General features: G+C 47.8%; 5 protein-coding genes across 5 annotated transcripts; 1 reads left to right on the plus strand and 4 right to left on the minus strand.

Moving 5' to 3' along the window:
- Window positions 1-5,017: 5,017 nt before the first annotated feature.
- Window positions 5,018-6,455, minus strand: ALT_1039 (serine hydrolase domain-containing protein; the record flags this gene model as incomplete). Its single annotated transcript, XM_033564262.2, has 5 exons — window positions 5,018-5,152; window positions 5,217-5,723; window positions 5,780-5,860; window positions 5,933-6,084; window positions 6,149-6,455. The coding sequence occupies 5 exons, from the start codon at window positions 6,453-6,455 to the stop codon at window positions 5,018-5,020; spliced, it is 1,182 nt and encodes a 393-aa protein (XP_033420153.1).
- A 493-nt stretch (window positions 6,456-6,948) lies between these two features.
- ALT_1040 (MFS transporter) lies at window positions 6,949-8,550 on the minus strand (the record flags this gene model as incomplete). Its single annotated transcript, XM_033564263.2, has 4 exons — window positions 6,949-7,779; window positions 7,832-7,909; window positions 7,978-8,356; window positions 8,420-8,550. 4 exons carry the CDS (start codon window positions 8,548-8,550, stop codon window positions 6,949-6,951), a joined length of 1,419 nt encoding a protein of 472 aa, XP_033420154.2.
- Window positions 8,551-9,208: 658 nt separating this feature from the next.
- Window positions 9,209-11,634, plus strand: ALT_1041 (fungal specific transcription factor domain-containing protein; the record flags this gene model as incomplete). The annotated part of the gene is made up of 6 exons (XM_033564264.2): window positions 9,209-9,346; window positions 9,397-9,877; window positions 9,930-9,961; window positions 10,013-11,309; window positions 11,375-11,512; window positions 11,564-11,634. The coding sequence occupies 6 exons, from the start codon at window positions 9,209-9,211 to the stop codon at window positions 11,632-11,634; spliced, it is 2,157 nt and encodes a 718-aa protein (XP_033420155.2).
- Window positions 11,635-13,544: 1,910 nt separating this feature from the next.
- On the minus strand, window positions 13,545-14,309 carry ALT_1042 (SGNH/GDSL hydrolase family protein; the record flags this gene model as incomplete). Its single annotated transcript, XM_033564265.1, has 4 exons — window positions 13,545-13,710; window positions 13,761-13,949; window positions 14,000-14,045; window positions 14,096-14,309. The coding sequence occupies 4 exons, from the start codon at window positions 14,307-14,309 to the stop codon at window positions 13,545-13,547; spliced, it is 615 nt and encodes a 204-aa protein (XP_033420156.1).
- Window positions 14,310-14,664: 355 nt separating this feature from the next.
- On the minus strand, window positions 14,665-15,357 carry ALT_1043 (peroxiredoxin-like family protein; the record flags this gene model as incomplete). Its single annotated transcript, XM_033564266.2, has 2 exons — window positions 14,665-15,143; window positions 15,198-15,357. The coding sequence occupies 2 exons, from the start codon at window positions 15,355-15,357 to the stop codon at window positions 14,665-14,667; spliced, it is 639 nt and encodes a 212-aa protein (XP_033420157.1).
- Window positions 15,358-15,489: the final 132 nt, after the last annotated feature.

Consider the following 15,489-nt stretch of genomic DNA (forward strand, 5'->3'; position numbering starts at 1 on the left):
CTTCCAATTAGTCGAACAAATTAATATTGTTGATGGCCATCCTGCAAGTCTCACTGGGAAAATTCTGTATAGTGGCTGTATTGCAAGTTTACTTTATGGGGATCACTGAAGAGTATAATTTCGTAAGTAAGACCCTCATCAATGGCAACTTTTCTTAATTCCATTCTGTTTTATCTATCTCGAATTTCAGGACCAAAATGGTGACATTTAGATCAGACAAACAGAATCAACAACGAACTCGATCTCTGACCTAGTCTACTCCCTCAACTCCACTACTCTAATTACTTGTGATTTATTCGGTCTCCTGCCAGAAATGACTAGGCCTGGTGAGTGGTATTCAAGCAAGCAGCGGCAAAGATCCACCCTCTATTCTGAGAACGAATGGCACTTGCTTTGATTGCTGGAAGAAGCGCACATATACTTCTGCTACGAGCTTCCTTGGAAGGATGCAGTGGCAAAATAAGGAAATTCACGCATGGCGCAGCTGGCTACCAATATGAGTGCCAACAAGAAACGTGTCTATGCAGGAAACGGGCATCTGTATTCTGGCCTATCCATGGCGGTCTACAGCGAAAGGTGAATCTCTCAAGTCCCCATTCTGGGACATATCATTATGCCTCAGATGCAGGAGTCTCATGATAAGGGCTTGTCTCTAGAGGTGTTGCATTGCAAGGCTTTGAGCGTCAGGCAAGATAACACAGGAAGCACCATACAGGCTGCCTGGAATGAGCAGAGATCATGGCCATACGTCTTTAGCAACAAGACCACAGAGAGGCACAAAAGAGTAGACGCGGAACAAAAGAAAGTATATTAAAAGAGCAAATACAGTCTAGGTGTATGTCAATGTTTGCAAAAAAAAAAAAAAAAAAAAAAAAAAAAAAAAAAAAAAAAGCTCTGCTCTGTTGAGCTGAGTATTGGGGAGTGACCCTAACCCTACATATGAAGTGTGTCTGCGCCTTAGAGGGAAGTCGACCTCGTTCGTTTTCCCATGACCATCAAAAAGAAGATACTCATCATCGGATAGGATCTGTATGCTAAGGGTCATAACCGAATGTGTAGGGCCAGAGCCGCCAGAAGGAAGCTCCAACTAAAACAATGTACTCGCCAAAATAGCCTGACTGGACATCGAAAGTAATCCCTGTCCCGGGCGCCTCATTTCCACAAAATTCGCATTGCGACACGACGATTCTCAACATTGCCTCGTCCTCCTGCGCGGTTGCTGGGGACTCGAGCTTCCAAACGTGTGTCGCATTGTCGATAAGAGACCACGCTTATGTGCTTAATTGCAACCATGCTATTTGCGACAGATCGAAGAGCGAGACTATAGCCGCGGCATGATCTGTGGATTCAGATTGGCTCATGATGCTGCTGTCCAGATGTGCCGCATTGGTTTTATCTGATATCAACCAAATCAACCAGTCAAGTATCCAGGCCTTCATGACGGCTGTCTTTAGTACCAGAAAGTTTATTGCACGTTTTGAAACATGAAGCTGTATGGATTAAGAGCTGCTAGTCAACTACCCATGTTCGCGTCTTAGATAATAGTAGTAGGCCAATAAGATCAGGGATGTGCTGTGAAGTTATAGGTACTTACTGGTTGAGGACTGGACTGCCTACTTAAGACAAGGACGATTTATGCGCTGAGGGCATGACTCAGGCATGAGACACTAGTTGGTCGACCAGATTATCAAAGCACAGTCACCCATGGTTATTTCCCTCAATTGATTTGGGACGACATCTGCTAGTCTTGACATCAGGAATCCCAGTCGTAAGATCATTCCAAAACATATTATCCTGAAGCTTCTCTTCGCTCAAAGGGGCCATTCACGAAATGTTCCCTTTGAGGAGTCCGAATCTTTCGATGAACTTCGCCGGCCGTCTTCCAGCCAAAGAATCCAGCCATTTCCCAATCAATAAAGCCCCACGATCGTGCCGTTATCTACATACACCATTTATAGGTAGTGACCATACCCAATTGACTGGGCATGGCGGTGGGAGCCCCCTAGATCACCAAATGACGCTGCATTTTTTTAATAGATCACAGCGACGACCGTAGTTTTTTCACGACGCGATTCAGCCGAGCAGTGACGGAGCTCAATGCTAAAAGAAATTGATTAGTGGGCATAGGCAATATCAGTATGCCTCAGAAGGCTTACTTTGATTGCGATTACGGAACTTCTTCGCTTTTGCTAAGGGCAGGGCCATTATATCGGGGTAATCGGCTTCTTTCTTGAGATTGTTAGTATGTTAGTGAGGATTACCATGAATAAGGCGGTCCTTACCTCTAGACTTCTTACCAAGTCCTGGACCTCATTAATCAAGGCCTGGTACCTGGGCTGAAACGCATCGTATCTGGCATCCAGCCAGAACTGAAATGGATTGCAAGAACGACCAAAAACTTTCATGGGGCGAAATCCTCTCCTATATGAGGACAGCCAATCTCCCGACTCCGCACAGATATACAATACCTTGATAACCCTAGCCCTTACGGCATTGTTGTGATTGAGTCCATCAGGAATCAAAGGTTGAGCGGTTTCCATGAAATTAGCCCAGCTTTCAATCAACTTTCCGAAGTTAGAGTCTGAAACTCTCCTCTCTTGGTCCTTATTACCCTGACATAACTTAGAAATTACCTCCCGGAAATTGTTGAAAGATTTAATTGCAGCTGCATCTTGATCCATTCTTTCTAATGAGATAAGAAATATTAACTATTTAACTCCGTCAAGTTCTGAAGCTAAGAAACCCCACACATTTAATATGATTTTAAATGCAATGACGGTTGATGCCAAGGAAAAGTATAGCATCATAGACTTTATCCTTGTGTTCTAGTAAACTTTATAGTCTAATAATGTGAACCAAACATTAAGTTCATAATCAAAAGGAAGGCGCATCTGAATCATTTTTAAGATATCCGCATTCGGCCGCTAGGCGCAACTGCACCCTTGAGCTGACCCTGGATCCACTGATTGAATGTTCATTTGCTGATTATCGCGAGATGACAATACTGGGTTACAGCAGAAGTTACTAAGCTAAAGAGATGGCTATTCAAGCTCTTTTGTCCCACCTTACATGAAGTCTCATCTGCCATAAGGCCTGCCATCATTCTAGAAGATCAGTTATCTGTCCATATTTATTTAACTCCGCAAAATATGGAAAAAGCCGAAACCATAGGTTTTGGGCTGCAATAACTATGCCAATTATACCAACACAGCACGCTCCGCGGTGGTATGGCGATAATTCATTTTCAAGTCTTTGTCTGACCTCTACTTCCACTACCACTAGCACGTCTTCACCATGTCATATCTCAAGCTTTACATCCTCGTGCCTATCTTCAGTAACGGACAGTTGTCTCACAAGTTGGCCTACTGTGATGCCTCCAACAACCACCCTGCGTATTACAACCACTGTTGATGAGGTTTCTGCGACGACCACAGACACAACCACAGACACAACCACAGACACAACCACAGACACAACCACAGACACAACCACAGACACAGCAACAGATACAGCAACAGATACAGCAACAGACACAGCAACAGACACAGCAACAGACACAGCAACAGACACAGCAACAGACACAGCAACAGACACAGCAACAGACACAGCAACAGACACAGCAACAGACACAGCAACAGACACAGCAACAGACACAGCAACAGACACAGCAACAGACACAGCAACAGACACAGCAACAGTCACAACAACAGTGACATGTTCACTTCCTCCAGGCCCATTAACTTCTGTAAGTCCATACCAGTATAGTTGTTGAATAGTGGGCTAAGCAGAAATTGCACAAATAGGTTCATTTAACAGTTAGTTCACCAGCAACAACAGCCTTAATCAACCAAGAACCTGTTGCCTTTACAGTGGAGGAACACCATTGTAGCCAGAATACAAATGCATTGTATCTTGGTACCTTTGTAAGTCGTAAATACTTGTTGACCTAAAAAGAGCTGACAATTTCCAAGATTGGAGTGCCAATTCTGGCTATTATTCTCTTACTTCCGTCCCTATGCCAATGGAAGGTTGGCCTTATCTTAAATTCAATCTTATTTTCAGTTATCGGTGCCGTTTTAACTGGGCTACAAACAAATGACAGTGATGCCTGCGTCAGTTTTCGAGCGGCCGGGGTTATTGGCACTATATTCACAGCATTAGGAATCATGTTCGCAGCAGTAACCAGCTTCCCATCTTAGCACAGTGCATATGTGTTGGGTGCTACACAATGAAATTCCAGGATGACCACTATTGCCCGATGACCTGATCCTAGGAAGGACTATGAATTTCTTGTTTTGGGTGATAATATATCTCTCTTACGTCTTTTCTTTACTATAATTTGGTCTAGTAACTAGTGGCAAAATTACTAATAGTAGTTATATACCATAGCCATATACCGTCTGCTATTGATAAGCCCTGGTATATATGAGCTATGTGACGTGATATCTAAAACAAGTGTTATTTAGGTAAAAAATCATGCTCATAGCGAACTTGTCATCTTCTGGTCCACTCCTGAGATAGATGGCCTTGATGATGCTTGGATTGGACATGCTCCTATATGTACCTCAAGAAGACACATCGGGACGGTTATTACTTAGTCCTCGAACGTTGCCCCGTCCTGTGAGATCTCTGGCTTGAACCTATCTAATTTAGATGTACTCTTATTACTCAGGTGCCCTCCAGCATTGTAACCAGACAGTTCTCTTTGATCATTGCCCTGGATATTTTCAGTAATGCTTTGTACTTTTAGGCACCTTTGGGTCTGCATTGCCGCCTGTGTTACCACTTAGCCTAACTTCATATGCTAAGGGTGTTTGACTACCCCAGACATAAATCAACTGACTCGTAAGATTACTTATTGTTGATGGCCGTTCAAGTCCACAGACTCATATAGAATGTTCTAATTATATAAGCTACGTCATCTCTAAACATGCTTCCACATAAGTAGACTACTGTAGCCTACCTTAATACACAGTGCGGTCCTATCGAGATAAACCGTCGTAGTAACGTGGAGTTGCTACGACTTTGTATGGCGTATCTGCCTATACAGTTCCGTCTCGAACTCATCACGGAGCGCAATCACCTGCGGATCCGACGGAGGGAGGTGCTGGAAGAAGCTCGTCGCACATATCCCCGTCTTTCGATCGATCCACTGGCATTATCCAACTCATCAGTGCTCACCCTTCTTTCGAACAGCAGACCAGAAAGGCACTTACAAAATGAGTATTGGTATGTCCTCCCCACGAAACTGTGCCATCTGCACGACCATCTGGAACATCACCAACTGTGACTGCGACTGCCAGCCCGAAGTCGACTTGATCCCCTGTCGTAAAAAACCATTTCATTGCTTGCGCCTCTGGCATATTAATCAGCTGGTTCAACCTTATCCTCACAGCTTCCGGCAGCTGAGGACGAAAGATCTCATCCACGCTCTCGGGTTTGATGACTCCAGCACCTCCTGCCAGAATGGCTGACAGAAACTTGGTGAACTCGCGAGGCGTCGAATATAGTGACCCACCGCCGAGGTCGTCCGGCGTAGGAAGGGGAAATATCTCTTTGGTTAGAGTTAGGGATCCGTCTTCAGTGCGGAGGGCGATCTCCACTTTTCGTTTCTCGAAGTCCGGCAGTGTTTCCGGGTGGAAGGTGGTAGATTGGAGATTCAATGGGTGGCAGATGTTCTCGTGAATAAATTCCCCGAGTCTCTTTCCAGAGAGGACTTCGACCTGCATGTGCCATGGTTAAATGCCGTACTGAATCAACGTTGCGGTCAGAGACCTACCACTCGTCCAGCCCAGTCCACTCCGGGTCCGTATCTCCAGTCCTCGCCCGGTTCGAAAATAAGAGGGTGCGTGATTGACTCCTAAAGCCAGATGACAGTTTTTAGTCAGATCGCATATTTGCAGAAAGAGAGCGGAGAAAGAGAGCGGAGTACATAAGTTCCCTGCGTGTGGTCGATATTTCTCCCATGATACGCGGCCCATTTCTGCAGATTCTCGCTCATCAGGCTATAGGTGAAGCCGCTTGTATGTGTCAAGAGATGACGCAACGTGAGCTTCTTCTCCGTCCGATTGACGATGGGTTTTCCTAGGAAGAAGATTGTCAGCATGGCGATTCCTCTGACAACGGGAGTCTCCGTCGGGAAGAATACCATCTTCATCGAACCCAGTCAGGACTTCTGGCGCTGCCAGCTCTGGCACAACCTTTCCGACATCATCGTCGAGTGAAATCAAGCCTCGCTCCACGACAATCATCACAGCGACGGCCGTGACGATTTTGGTCAAGGACGCAACCCAGAAGATTGAATCTTCGGTGACTGGAGGGCCTGCAGGGTCCGCGGTCTGGGTGCCTTGGATACTGGAATAAATTGCATCTCCTTGAGCATTGTACGCGGTCAGAGCGCCAGCGTGAAACGGTCTAGGGGTCTTGTCGTAGCGATTCGAAAGGATAGTATCCATTGCGGTCGTTTTCTTTCGCCAGAGGCGCTTACTTTTACAGAGAGTCCGACTGCCAGCGATTTTCCCAGTTTTTATATGCATCGACAGCGTTATTATAAATTAACTCGTTTAGTATTTAATCAACAAGTGGTAATCCGACGCCAAATTGTCACCAGTCGGCGTCCCAAAGTGGTAAAGTAAAACGAACACGGGACACGACCGGGAACTAAGCCATACTATGTACATTGGCGACGGCCAATTCTCGTCTCCACAGGGATATCTACTCTATTTGCTTCTAGAGATAGTTTGAAACACCAGGCAAATACAGACGAGGCTTGCCCATTGGGATGGGGTTTATTCATCATGTACTTGCCCGTTTCGATAATAGCCGAATGCGGCAACATGTGTGTACATACTGTGACGAATCATTCCCTAGGGAGATAGGAGTATGGTACTCCGGACTCCATGTTTTGTAGAACACAGAGACATCTCCAGAGGATAGTGAACCTTCTCACTACATGTACTTGTCAACTGCAAAACGAGTCCTCAAAGCTTCGCCGTAGCGGTAAAACAGCCACGGCACTGGCATGAACGACAGCGTGATAAATCCCAGCACACTATTTCCCCAGCCCAGTCCCAGAGTATCATACAGAGGCGCGGCAGCAAGATCCAGAAAGGCACCAAAAGGGGATCGGATGAGGAGGCTGGCTGCGAGGGCGGACGCCGCCGCTGCCGACCCGAAGGCATCGACGAGATAGATCTGGCCTGGGATGACGACGAATAAAGAGCCAAAGCCAATTATAAATGTTCCTATTATTGGCACTATCCAGTGTGTGTGGTACTGTGCGGTCGAGCCGTACATGAAGCATCCCAATGGGGCGATAGGACCAAGCCACTTCATCAAGATAAGGCGCTGTTCAGGCTGCGCTGTGCCTCCGCCTTGTGTCTGTCCAAGAACCTTATCGCTAAGGATGGAGAAGACAATCAGACCGAGCAACATGCCCAGCCCTAGGCCAAGGTAGGCCAATCCCGAAGTTCCGGCGTCGAAACCGTACACCCCTTGAAATACCGAAGGGAACGTGGTGAAAAGTAAGAAGATGAGGCCGAAAATAATCCCAGTGTATAGCGAGATAAGCAGGACGATCGGCGAGAAGATCAACAGCTTCACGGGACGTGTAAGGGCATGCAACAGCATTCGGGAGGGCGAGTCTTGTTGTTCCCTTTTGGGCTCGGCTATCCTGGCGTTCCCAGCCTCTTTGCACGCCCGGCCTGCTTTCCGATTCAGCAAGACAGCCGCGCTCGTCTCACGCATAAAGACGCCGGCGGCGATACCAATGGCTCCGGACTGCGGTGAACTCTGTTAGACTTGTAGGTCGTACATAGGCGATTCACCTTACCAATATCAGAATGATCCGGAGTGTCCAGCGCCAGCCTGCGTATTGAGACACAAACCCTCCGATGATTGGTCCCAGCACCTATGCTCCGAAGGCTCCTGTCAGTATCGTGATTCCCAGGTGGAACTCTTCAAGGGGTGATCGCGTACGGGTCCGAGGATTGGGCCCATGGCGAATAACGCCATGGCCTTTCCTCTTTTCTGGGGAGGGGTGACGTCCGCAACCGTACCACCTCCAATAGTCATAGGGCCTGATGCGGCACAACCGCATATAAACCGAAAGACCAGGAACATATCGACATTAGTGCTGAAAGCGCAGCCTGCCGTGAACGCAAAATAGACAGTGTTGCAGATGTGGTACAGAATAAGGCGCCCGTATAGCTCTGACAGAGGCGCGAAGAGGAGAGGGCCAAAGGCAAATCCAAGGACGTAGAGGCTGACTGTCATGGCCTCAATAGTTGGATCGGTGACTCCGAACTCTTTCGCCAGTTGTTCTGCGCCGGGGGCAAACATGGTGGCAGCCAGGTTTCTTGAGCAGTGGATTAGTGGCATGTTACAAGTCATGAGCTTGGGTGGTTGCTGTGATACTTACGCATTAAGGGTCAAGAGGCTCACGATTATGATGTGTAGGTTTCTTTTGCAAGACGACCAGTTAAGCGGATTCTCGGGGTCATTGGGACCGTCCCAGCCAGTTGACTCCAGTTTTGCAGATTCCTTATCCATGTTGTTTGTGACAGGTTGGATGCTCTTTTTCCTTCATCGGCTCCGGCTGATGGATAGCCTTGATGAGACTTGCACTGGAAATCAAAAAGATCCAATCATGACATAGTTTCAATTTATACGAAAGGTAGGTCGTAGAGCCGTTGGGCATATTTGGAAAGGATCCCCAGTAGGAATTTGGATGCTTCGGCTTGGATTAAGGCACTCCGTCTCCTCCATCAGGACGGACACATTGCTGGACTATCCGCGCGGAGCATCGGAGCGGAGCATCGGGGCGGGCCATCGGAACCGGCCAAAAAACTGGCAATTTCAGCAAAACGAAATTTCCAATGTCTATGAAGACACCAGGCCACGCTAATAACCAAGTAGACTAGGGTGAAACACTGCGATTATCACTTGGAGGCGGGGTTGACGAACGATACCTATGACCTCCTCGTCAGGCGACCTCAAGCCAGCTTGACCATAGCTGGTCCATCAAATCCAGCTGCTGACCTGTGGCTCCCGGCAATACTCACTCGGATTTATCTTCCTCTTTTATTGGCTACATCAAAAACATGGCAGATCACGAAGAACCTCAGCTTCCGGAATGGGGTCCAGGCAAAACAGCGAGGGGCAGGGCACGTCTGCCATCTAGCAGGCGTCGAGAACGACCACCGCTTTCATGCGGTCTCTGCAGACAAAGGAAGTGAGTCTCCCTCTTCAAAGACAATCTCTTAGTTTAACCGGCAACATCTCATTCTTGTCCTCCGCAGGATCCGATGTGACCGACAGCAGCCATGTGGGAATTGCACAGACCGAGGTTTAGCTCTTTCTTGTACTTATATTTCAAAGCCGATTGATGCTCACCAGCGACGGCCAAATATTCAAGAGAGGATTCAGCAATTGGAGAATCTCGTGGTCAGCCTAATGCAAACCGCGTCAACAAGTGACTCCAATCGAGCGCCTTCCGTACACCGCGATGCTCCCATAGCTTCGGCCGATCGATCGTTTGCTGCTTCCCCATATGCAGACCTCTCCAAAGGCAACTCACCAGCATCTGATTGCGGCAGCTTACAGTTGACTCAATCAAGTACCAACTATGTCAATAGCGCTCATTGGGCCGCCGTTCTTGATGGGATTGCCGATCTGAAAATCCATCTCGACGAAGAGGGCGAAGTGCAAGATGATACTCCGCTGGATGAGCCCTCTTTTGCTGAGCGGGGCGGTCCTCAGCTCCTTTATGGGTGTACGAGACCTGTGACTAAGGAAGAAATTCTGGCGACGATTCCAGAGCGGCCGGTTGTCGATCGATTGATTTCAGGTTATTTCAACTCATTCGAGGTGTCACCAGGTTAGCTCACTCCCGGCATGACTGGTATGCTTTGGACTAATGAAGTATCAAGCGGTATTGCATAGCGTCGAGTTTCTGAAGGAGGTATTGGAACTCTTCCCAACAAACATGCTTACCACTGACTGCTAAATCCAGTATGAAAAATTCTGGGAAAACCCGTCAGAAACGCCAGTTATATGGCTGGGCCTCCTGTTCACTATAATGTGCCTCGCTACCCAGTTCCAGAAATTCAGATTAGATCCGGGGATCCAAACGCCCGCATCCTTGTCAAGGGAGCAAGACCTTGAAAGCAAGATTGAGTTCTACCGTCAGAAGATCGTGCAATGCCTTATATTAGGAGAGTATGCCAAAGGGGGCCCGTATGTGCTCGAGACGCTCATGTTGTACATTGCCGTGGAGATATTTCTCCGGAGCGACGCCGAAATCGGGGTATGGATCCTCCTGGGAACGATAGTACAGCTGGCAATGCATATGGGCTACCACAGGGACCCGCATCATTTCCCCAGCATGTCTCCATTTACAGCGGAGATGCGCAAGCGTGTCTGGGCTACGATTGTCGACATTGACATTGGGCTCTCTACTCAAATGGGCCTTCCTCGACTGATCAAGCATTGGCAAACTGACACAGGAGGGCCGTCGAACCTTCACGACAACGATTTTGATCGAGACACGGCTGCTATGCCGGACTCGCGTCCGGAGACCGAACTCACACCAATGCTCTACCGCCTTGTCAAGGCAAGGATGATGACAACAATCGGCTTCGTGTGGGATCTCGTGACTGACACAAGGCAATGCCCCTACACAGAGATAATGAAGATGGATAGGATGCTTCAAGATGCGCATAGCGCAATCCCACCATGTCTCCGGTGGGTTTCTATGGCCCCCTGCATTATGGATTCACCGCAGGTGATCATACAAAAGGTGTTCCTGGAGATAATGTTCCACCGTGCGCGAATTGTGTTGCACCAGAGATACCTACATAGCTGGCAAGCAGACACGCAGAACGGCTACTCCCAGCAGGCGAGTCTAGATGCAGCGCTCAAACTTCTCGACTACCAGCACGTTCTCCAAGAAGAAACGCAGCCATTCTGCCGATTGTATCAGGAGCGATGGCGAGTTTCTTCGATTGTTAATCATGATTTTCTACTCGCCACTAGCATCCTGTGCTCCTACCTACAGCGAGGTCGTCTGCAAAGTAAAGCAGGTGCAGCAGCCGTGACCGAGGCGACCATCTGGAAGTCACTTCAAAAAACATACGACATTTGGGTCCATTCTAGCAGCTCTTCGAAGGAGGCACAAAAGGCAGCGAGAGCTCTGAGGGTCATTCTCGGAAAGCGCAATGGTGCCAATGACGACAGTGCAAATGACGAGACAAACCCTTTGCTTCCGGATGTTCCGCTGTACAATGATCCTATCTGTCCGGACCCGCAAGGTAAGAGCAGAACGCATACGTCCTATACGTTACTCTAGTTTGAGGTCTAACAATTGTATGGCCAGGGAGTCCCGCCCGTTTCAACATTCAATTCCCCGTCTTCGATGCGACAGTATTGACTAATTGGTCCCTGGCAAATGATGACATTGAAGGCTTTCCAACCACGACACCTGCTTCCAGCGTCGACTGGCAGATGATAGACGGTAAGCGCTTTGGTAGGCCATTTTTCTCCTGGCTGAACTGACAAATTCCAGCCACGATAAACGGTATACAGACTCACGGTGGCGAGAGTTCCCAGTTTTCGGATGGTGGTGCAAGACCTTAATCAAAATTTCGGATGAACAAATTGTATAAATGATGAAGGAATACTACTAAGCGCTATGGTGAAATCCTTTTGTCCTACATGGTTGGGCAATGCAGTCCAGCAGGCTATCATTGAAGGGGTCGCATGACGAGCAGATCGAAATACCAGCCTTGAAAGGCAATGCATCTTCTGGATTATTTTGTACAGCCGCTCAGCAGCGACTGAGCCTCACTGTCCAATACCTCACCTCTTAAACCCCACATAACAACAGTCCATGAGAGTCGGTCTGGCTTCAGCGGTTTCGCTTATCAATATGACATGATCACATGGCGGATCACATATTGGATCTCGCTGCCTTTAGTTCCCTGGGAAACGCCAGAGATTCTGAGAGGAGACAAAACTTACTAACAAGTTGAGGATAGCACCCACAGCAACTGGAACAAGCGGTTAGGATAGATTTCTTAGGCAGGTTTGTCCTGCAACGGCCTATGAGCTTGCGCAAGGAGAGGGTTGTCGTCTGGGGAATAGATAAATGTGTTTTCAGCAGTTCGAGGACGACGAACAACAGAAAGGAGTGTATGCCATAATCTGGGCTTTGACACTATGAGTGAGTGAATAATGTAATTTCCCTGTTGCCATTGATGAAAGAAAAATAAGGGAGAGTCTAGTGGGTGTCAGAAAAAGGTTTATGTTGCCAAAGCTTACACCACTTTTAACATCCATAAATTCATGTTCAACATATGCTTAATATTGATAGAGGGTCATAAATTCTTCAGTTATTTATGTGATATTACATAACATTAATCTCTTCCGATATGTTATTTTAGTGTACACATATAGTATGCCCGAATAAGCCTCAAGAGGTGAATATATATAGAACATATCACAATGTATATTCGTAGTTTCCCTCCTCTTGATAACACTCCGCCTATGCATAATATTCATATAAAACTCACTCGAGCCCACTAATACTCTAATAATATTAAGCATAAAGTAAGCATGAATCTATAGATTTTACGGTTGGTCAGTGCAGGGAGGTGTACACATCAAATTTGACGCTATAAAAAAGCTTCTCATATCGGAGAGGGTTGGAATTGTATGGTAAAAGGGCAGGTTCTTCACCTTGTATACGCTAAACATCTGTATGGAGGAGTACGACTGCTGACCGTGTTTCAGCCACGCAGCAAGCGGGACTGAGCCCTACAAAATAAGGATCATTGCCCGCCTATGTAGGCTGTGTATGAAGATGTCTCCTCCAGCAGGATTCTGGCTGCCTTTCGTTCCAACCAATCAGAGAAATAACACATTCTAGGTTAATCGACGAACCGCGAGCGGCAGCTCATTGTAGGTAGCCCTTGGTAGAGAAGCATTGGGGAATGTCGGGTTGGGCCCTTATTCAGTTGGCTCTATACCGCCGCTTTCTTCCAGGTTCCTGTAACTAGTGCTTTGTACCAATCGTCGTCTCTTTATCCCATAATGTCATAACGAGCTTCAATTTATTACTCAACAGTCTACCTACTTACCTTGCGTTCCAGGCATTTATATTCCCACCCTTGGCTGTATCCTGGGTCCCTGTGCTTTATTCACATGGCGTAGTTCCTCAAGAAGCCGCAAGGACCTGTATCCGGCTACTTGGACGCGCAACGTCGTCGTAGATTGTTTGCTTATGGCCGTGATGATGCCCTCTTTGCTGTCAGGCCAGGAATCCTACCGTAATTGGCTTTGCGGCGGAGGAGGCGTGCTGTGGCTTCCGATAAGGAGACACCCGTTGTTGGGCCGGTTATATCAGCAAACGGGCCCGAAGGCGACTACACCGGTTTACGACATGAGGTTGGAACTGAATGACAGTCACGCGATCCAACAATGAGTACTATTTGCTTGTATCTGAGCCATCAGGGCAAATACAGGTACAGAGCCTCTTGCAACTCTCCTTATAAACCTTTGTCCTTGAGCAGCGCAATCAAATGCTCACCGACTACCTCACCCACGAGTTTATACCCCTCGGCAGTTAGATGCAATCCATCATCCCAGATTTTCTTCCTGAATTCCTCTGTGGCGCTGTGATACGGGACTTTCCCGTGCAGGTCAAACGCGTGGCTATCCCAAGATTAGCTACTTTGCACTATTCTCATTGTTATTGAACTCACAATCCCTCTGCTTTATGACTGAGTATGGACGAATTTACTTCGTTCCTCCGCGCGTCAAGCGTCGTACTGACGACCGAGCATTCTGGAATAGTGAGAACGAGAACATTTGCGCCGCTGTCTAGAGCCACTTCCCACGCCTCTTGCAGAGCAGGGTATATTTTCGAAACCGGATAGCCTCTCCCGAGATCACTGCTGACGTTAGCACCAGGCCCTCCAGCCGTAAGGACGAAGCGACATACTTTGTTCCCCCAAGAATGATAACCCAGTCATAGTTGGATCCGTCAACTGTTACGGTCAGACTCTACACCGCAAGAAAGATAATGGACTCAACACACATTTTGCTTGGATTCGAGGCAGAAATGTTCCGACAGGGCTGATGACCAAATCGCCTGGAAGGCCATCCACGTCAACAGTGAATGTGGTGGTGGGAAAGGCTGCCTGTAGTTTATCTTTCAGTGTCAAGGCGTATGGATGATAGTCGCATCCGAAATGGTAGTATCCGGCGGTTAGAGAGTTACCGAAACAGAGGATTGAGAGTTCCTTGTCCATTTTGGATATTCAGCTGGGGTTTTGTTGGGCATCTCACTGCTTTATATACCCCACATCTATGTGACACTTCACAACAGAATGCACCAGACCTAAAATAGCAAGCATCCTTCGGCCGTAAAATCCTTCTCATTGGTCATTTCACCATTCACATCAGAATGGGACAGAGCCTCTCCAGATGAATAAGTGAATGCAAGTGAAGAACATAATGAGCAATACAGAAACCCTCGTAATCAGGGTATCCACTGCAAATGCCAAATGGCAGGTTAACTGGTAAACGTCCCTCTCCAGGACTATACACTCAGCGGAGCTGGTAATCCAACAAATACCTACTCAATCTCGCCATTTCCTACTTAGTTTAAGCCGGCTTATCATGGCTGAGCACTTCAAGCAATTGGTCCGCCGTCAAATGATCCGAGACATGCTCCATCCGATGGACATAAACAGGCTTGCCCCCTCGAAACACCCACTCGCCGCCGTTCTGCCCCCAGCTTCCCCCCAGAAACGCTTGCCACCCACTGCAAAACATCTGTTTGAATGTCTTTCCAAGCGCACTGAGGAAAGAGTTTTGAGTATAAGGGGGCGGTTGAGTGATGTGTGACCTCGTCCTCTTCATGTGCAGCTTCTCGTAGATCTTCCCCTTGCGGTCCGTGTAGATGGGGAACGCGGCTTCAGTCTCCGACACATAAGGGACGATGCGTTGAGGGTCACCGCAGCCGATTATGATGAGCTGTGATGGGCCGGTGGGGTTGGGGAGGGTCGCGAGGACGGAGTCGGTGAGACGGCGAGAGGCTACGCGGACGTAGTCCTGGTCGTAGGCGCAGAAGAAGTGGCGGACTTAGATAGTCAGCAGATTGGAAGAGAGTAAGGCAGCGTGGGTAAGAGACATACTGAAAACCACAATCGTTGTGATCTGGCCTCCTTTTCCTGCGACTAGCTCGCCGAATCGGATCGGTTGGCCATTTTGGGATTGTAGTTCGAGCTCGTAGGCTTCCGCGAGCTCTTTTGGCTCAGGGAGGTCGTCACATCTGGTTATAATAGTGTCGCTCATAGTTCAGGTGGTCGGGATGTAGGTTACATTGATTGTATCATTGTTCTTCATGCATCTGCGGGATGATGTATCAGGATTCAGGAGAGACCAGATGAATCATCACGATTCATAAGCAGGGCAATGGTCATGCGA

The sequence above is a fragment of the Aspergillus lentulus genome, assembly GCF_001445615.1.
Source record: "Aspergillus lentulus DNA, contig: Alt01, strain: IFM 54703, whole genome shotgun sequence".
Classification (NCBI taxonomy): Eukaryota; Fungi; Ascomycota; class Eurotiomycetes; order Eurotiales; family Aspergillaceae; genus Aspergillus; species Aspergillus lentulus.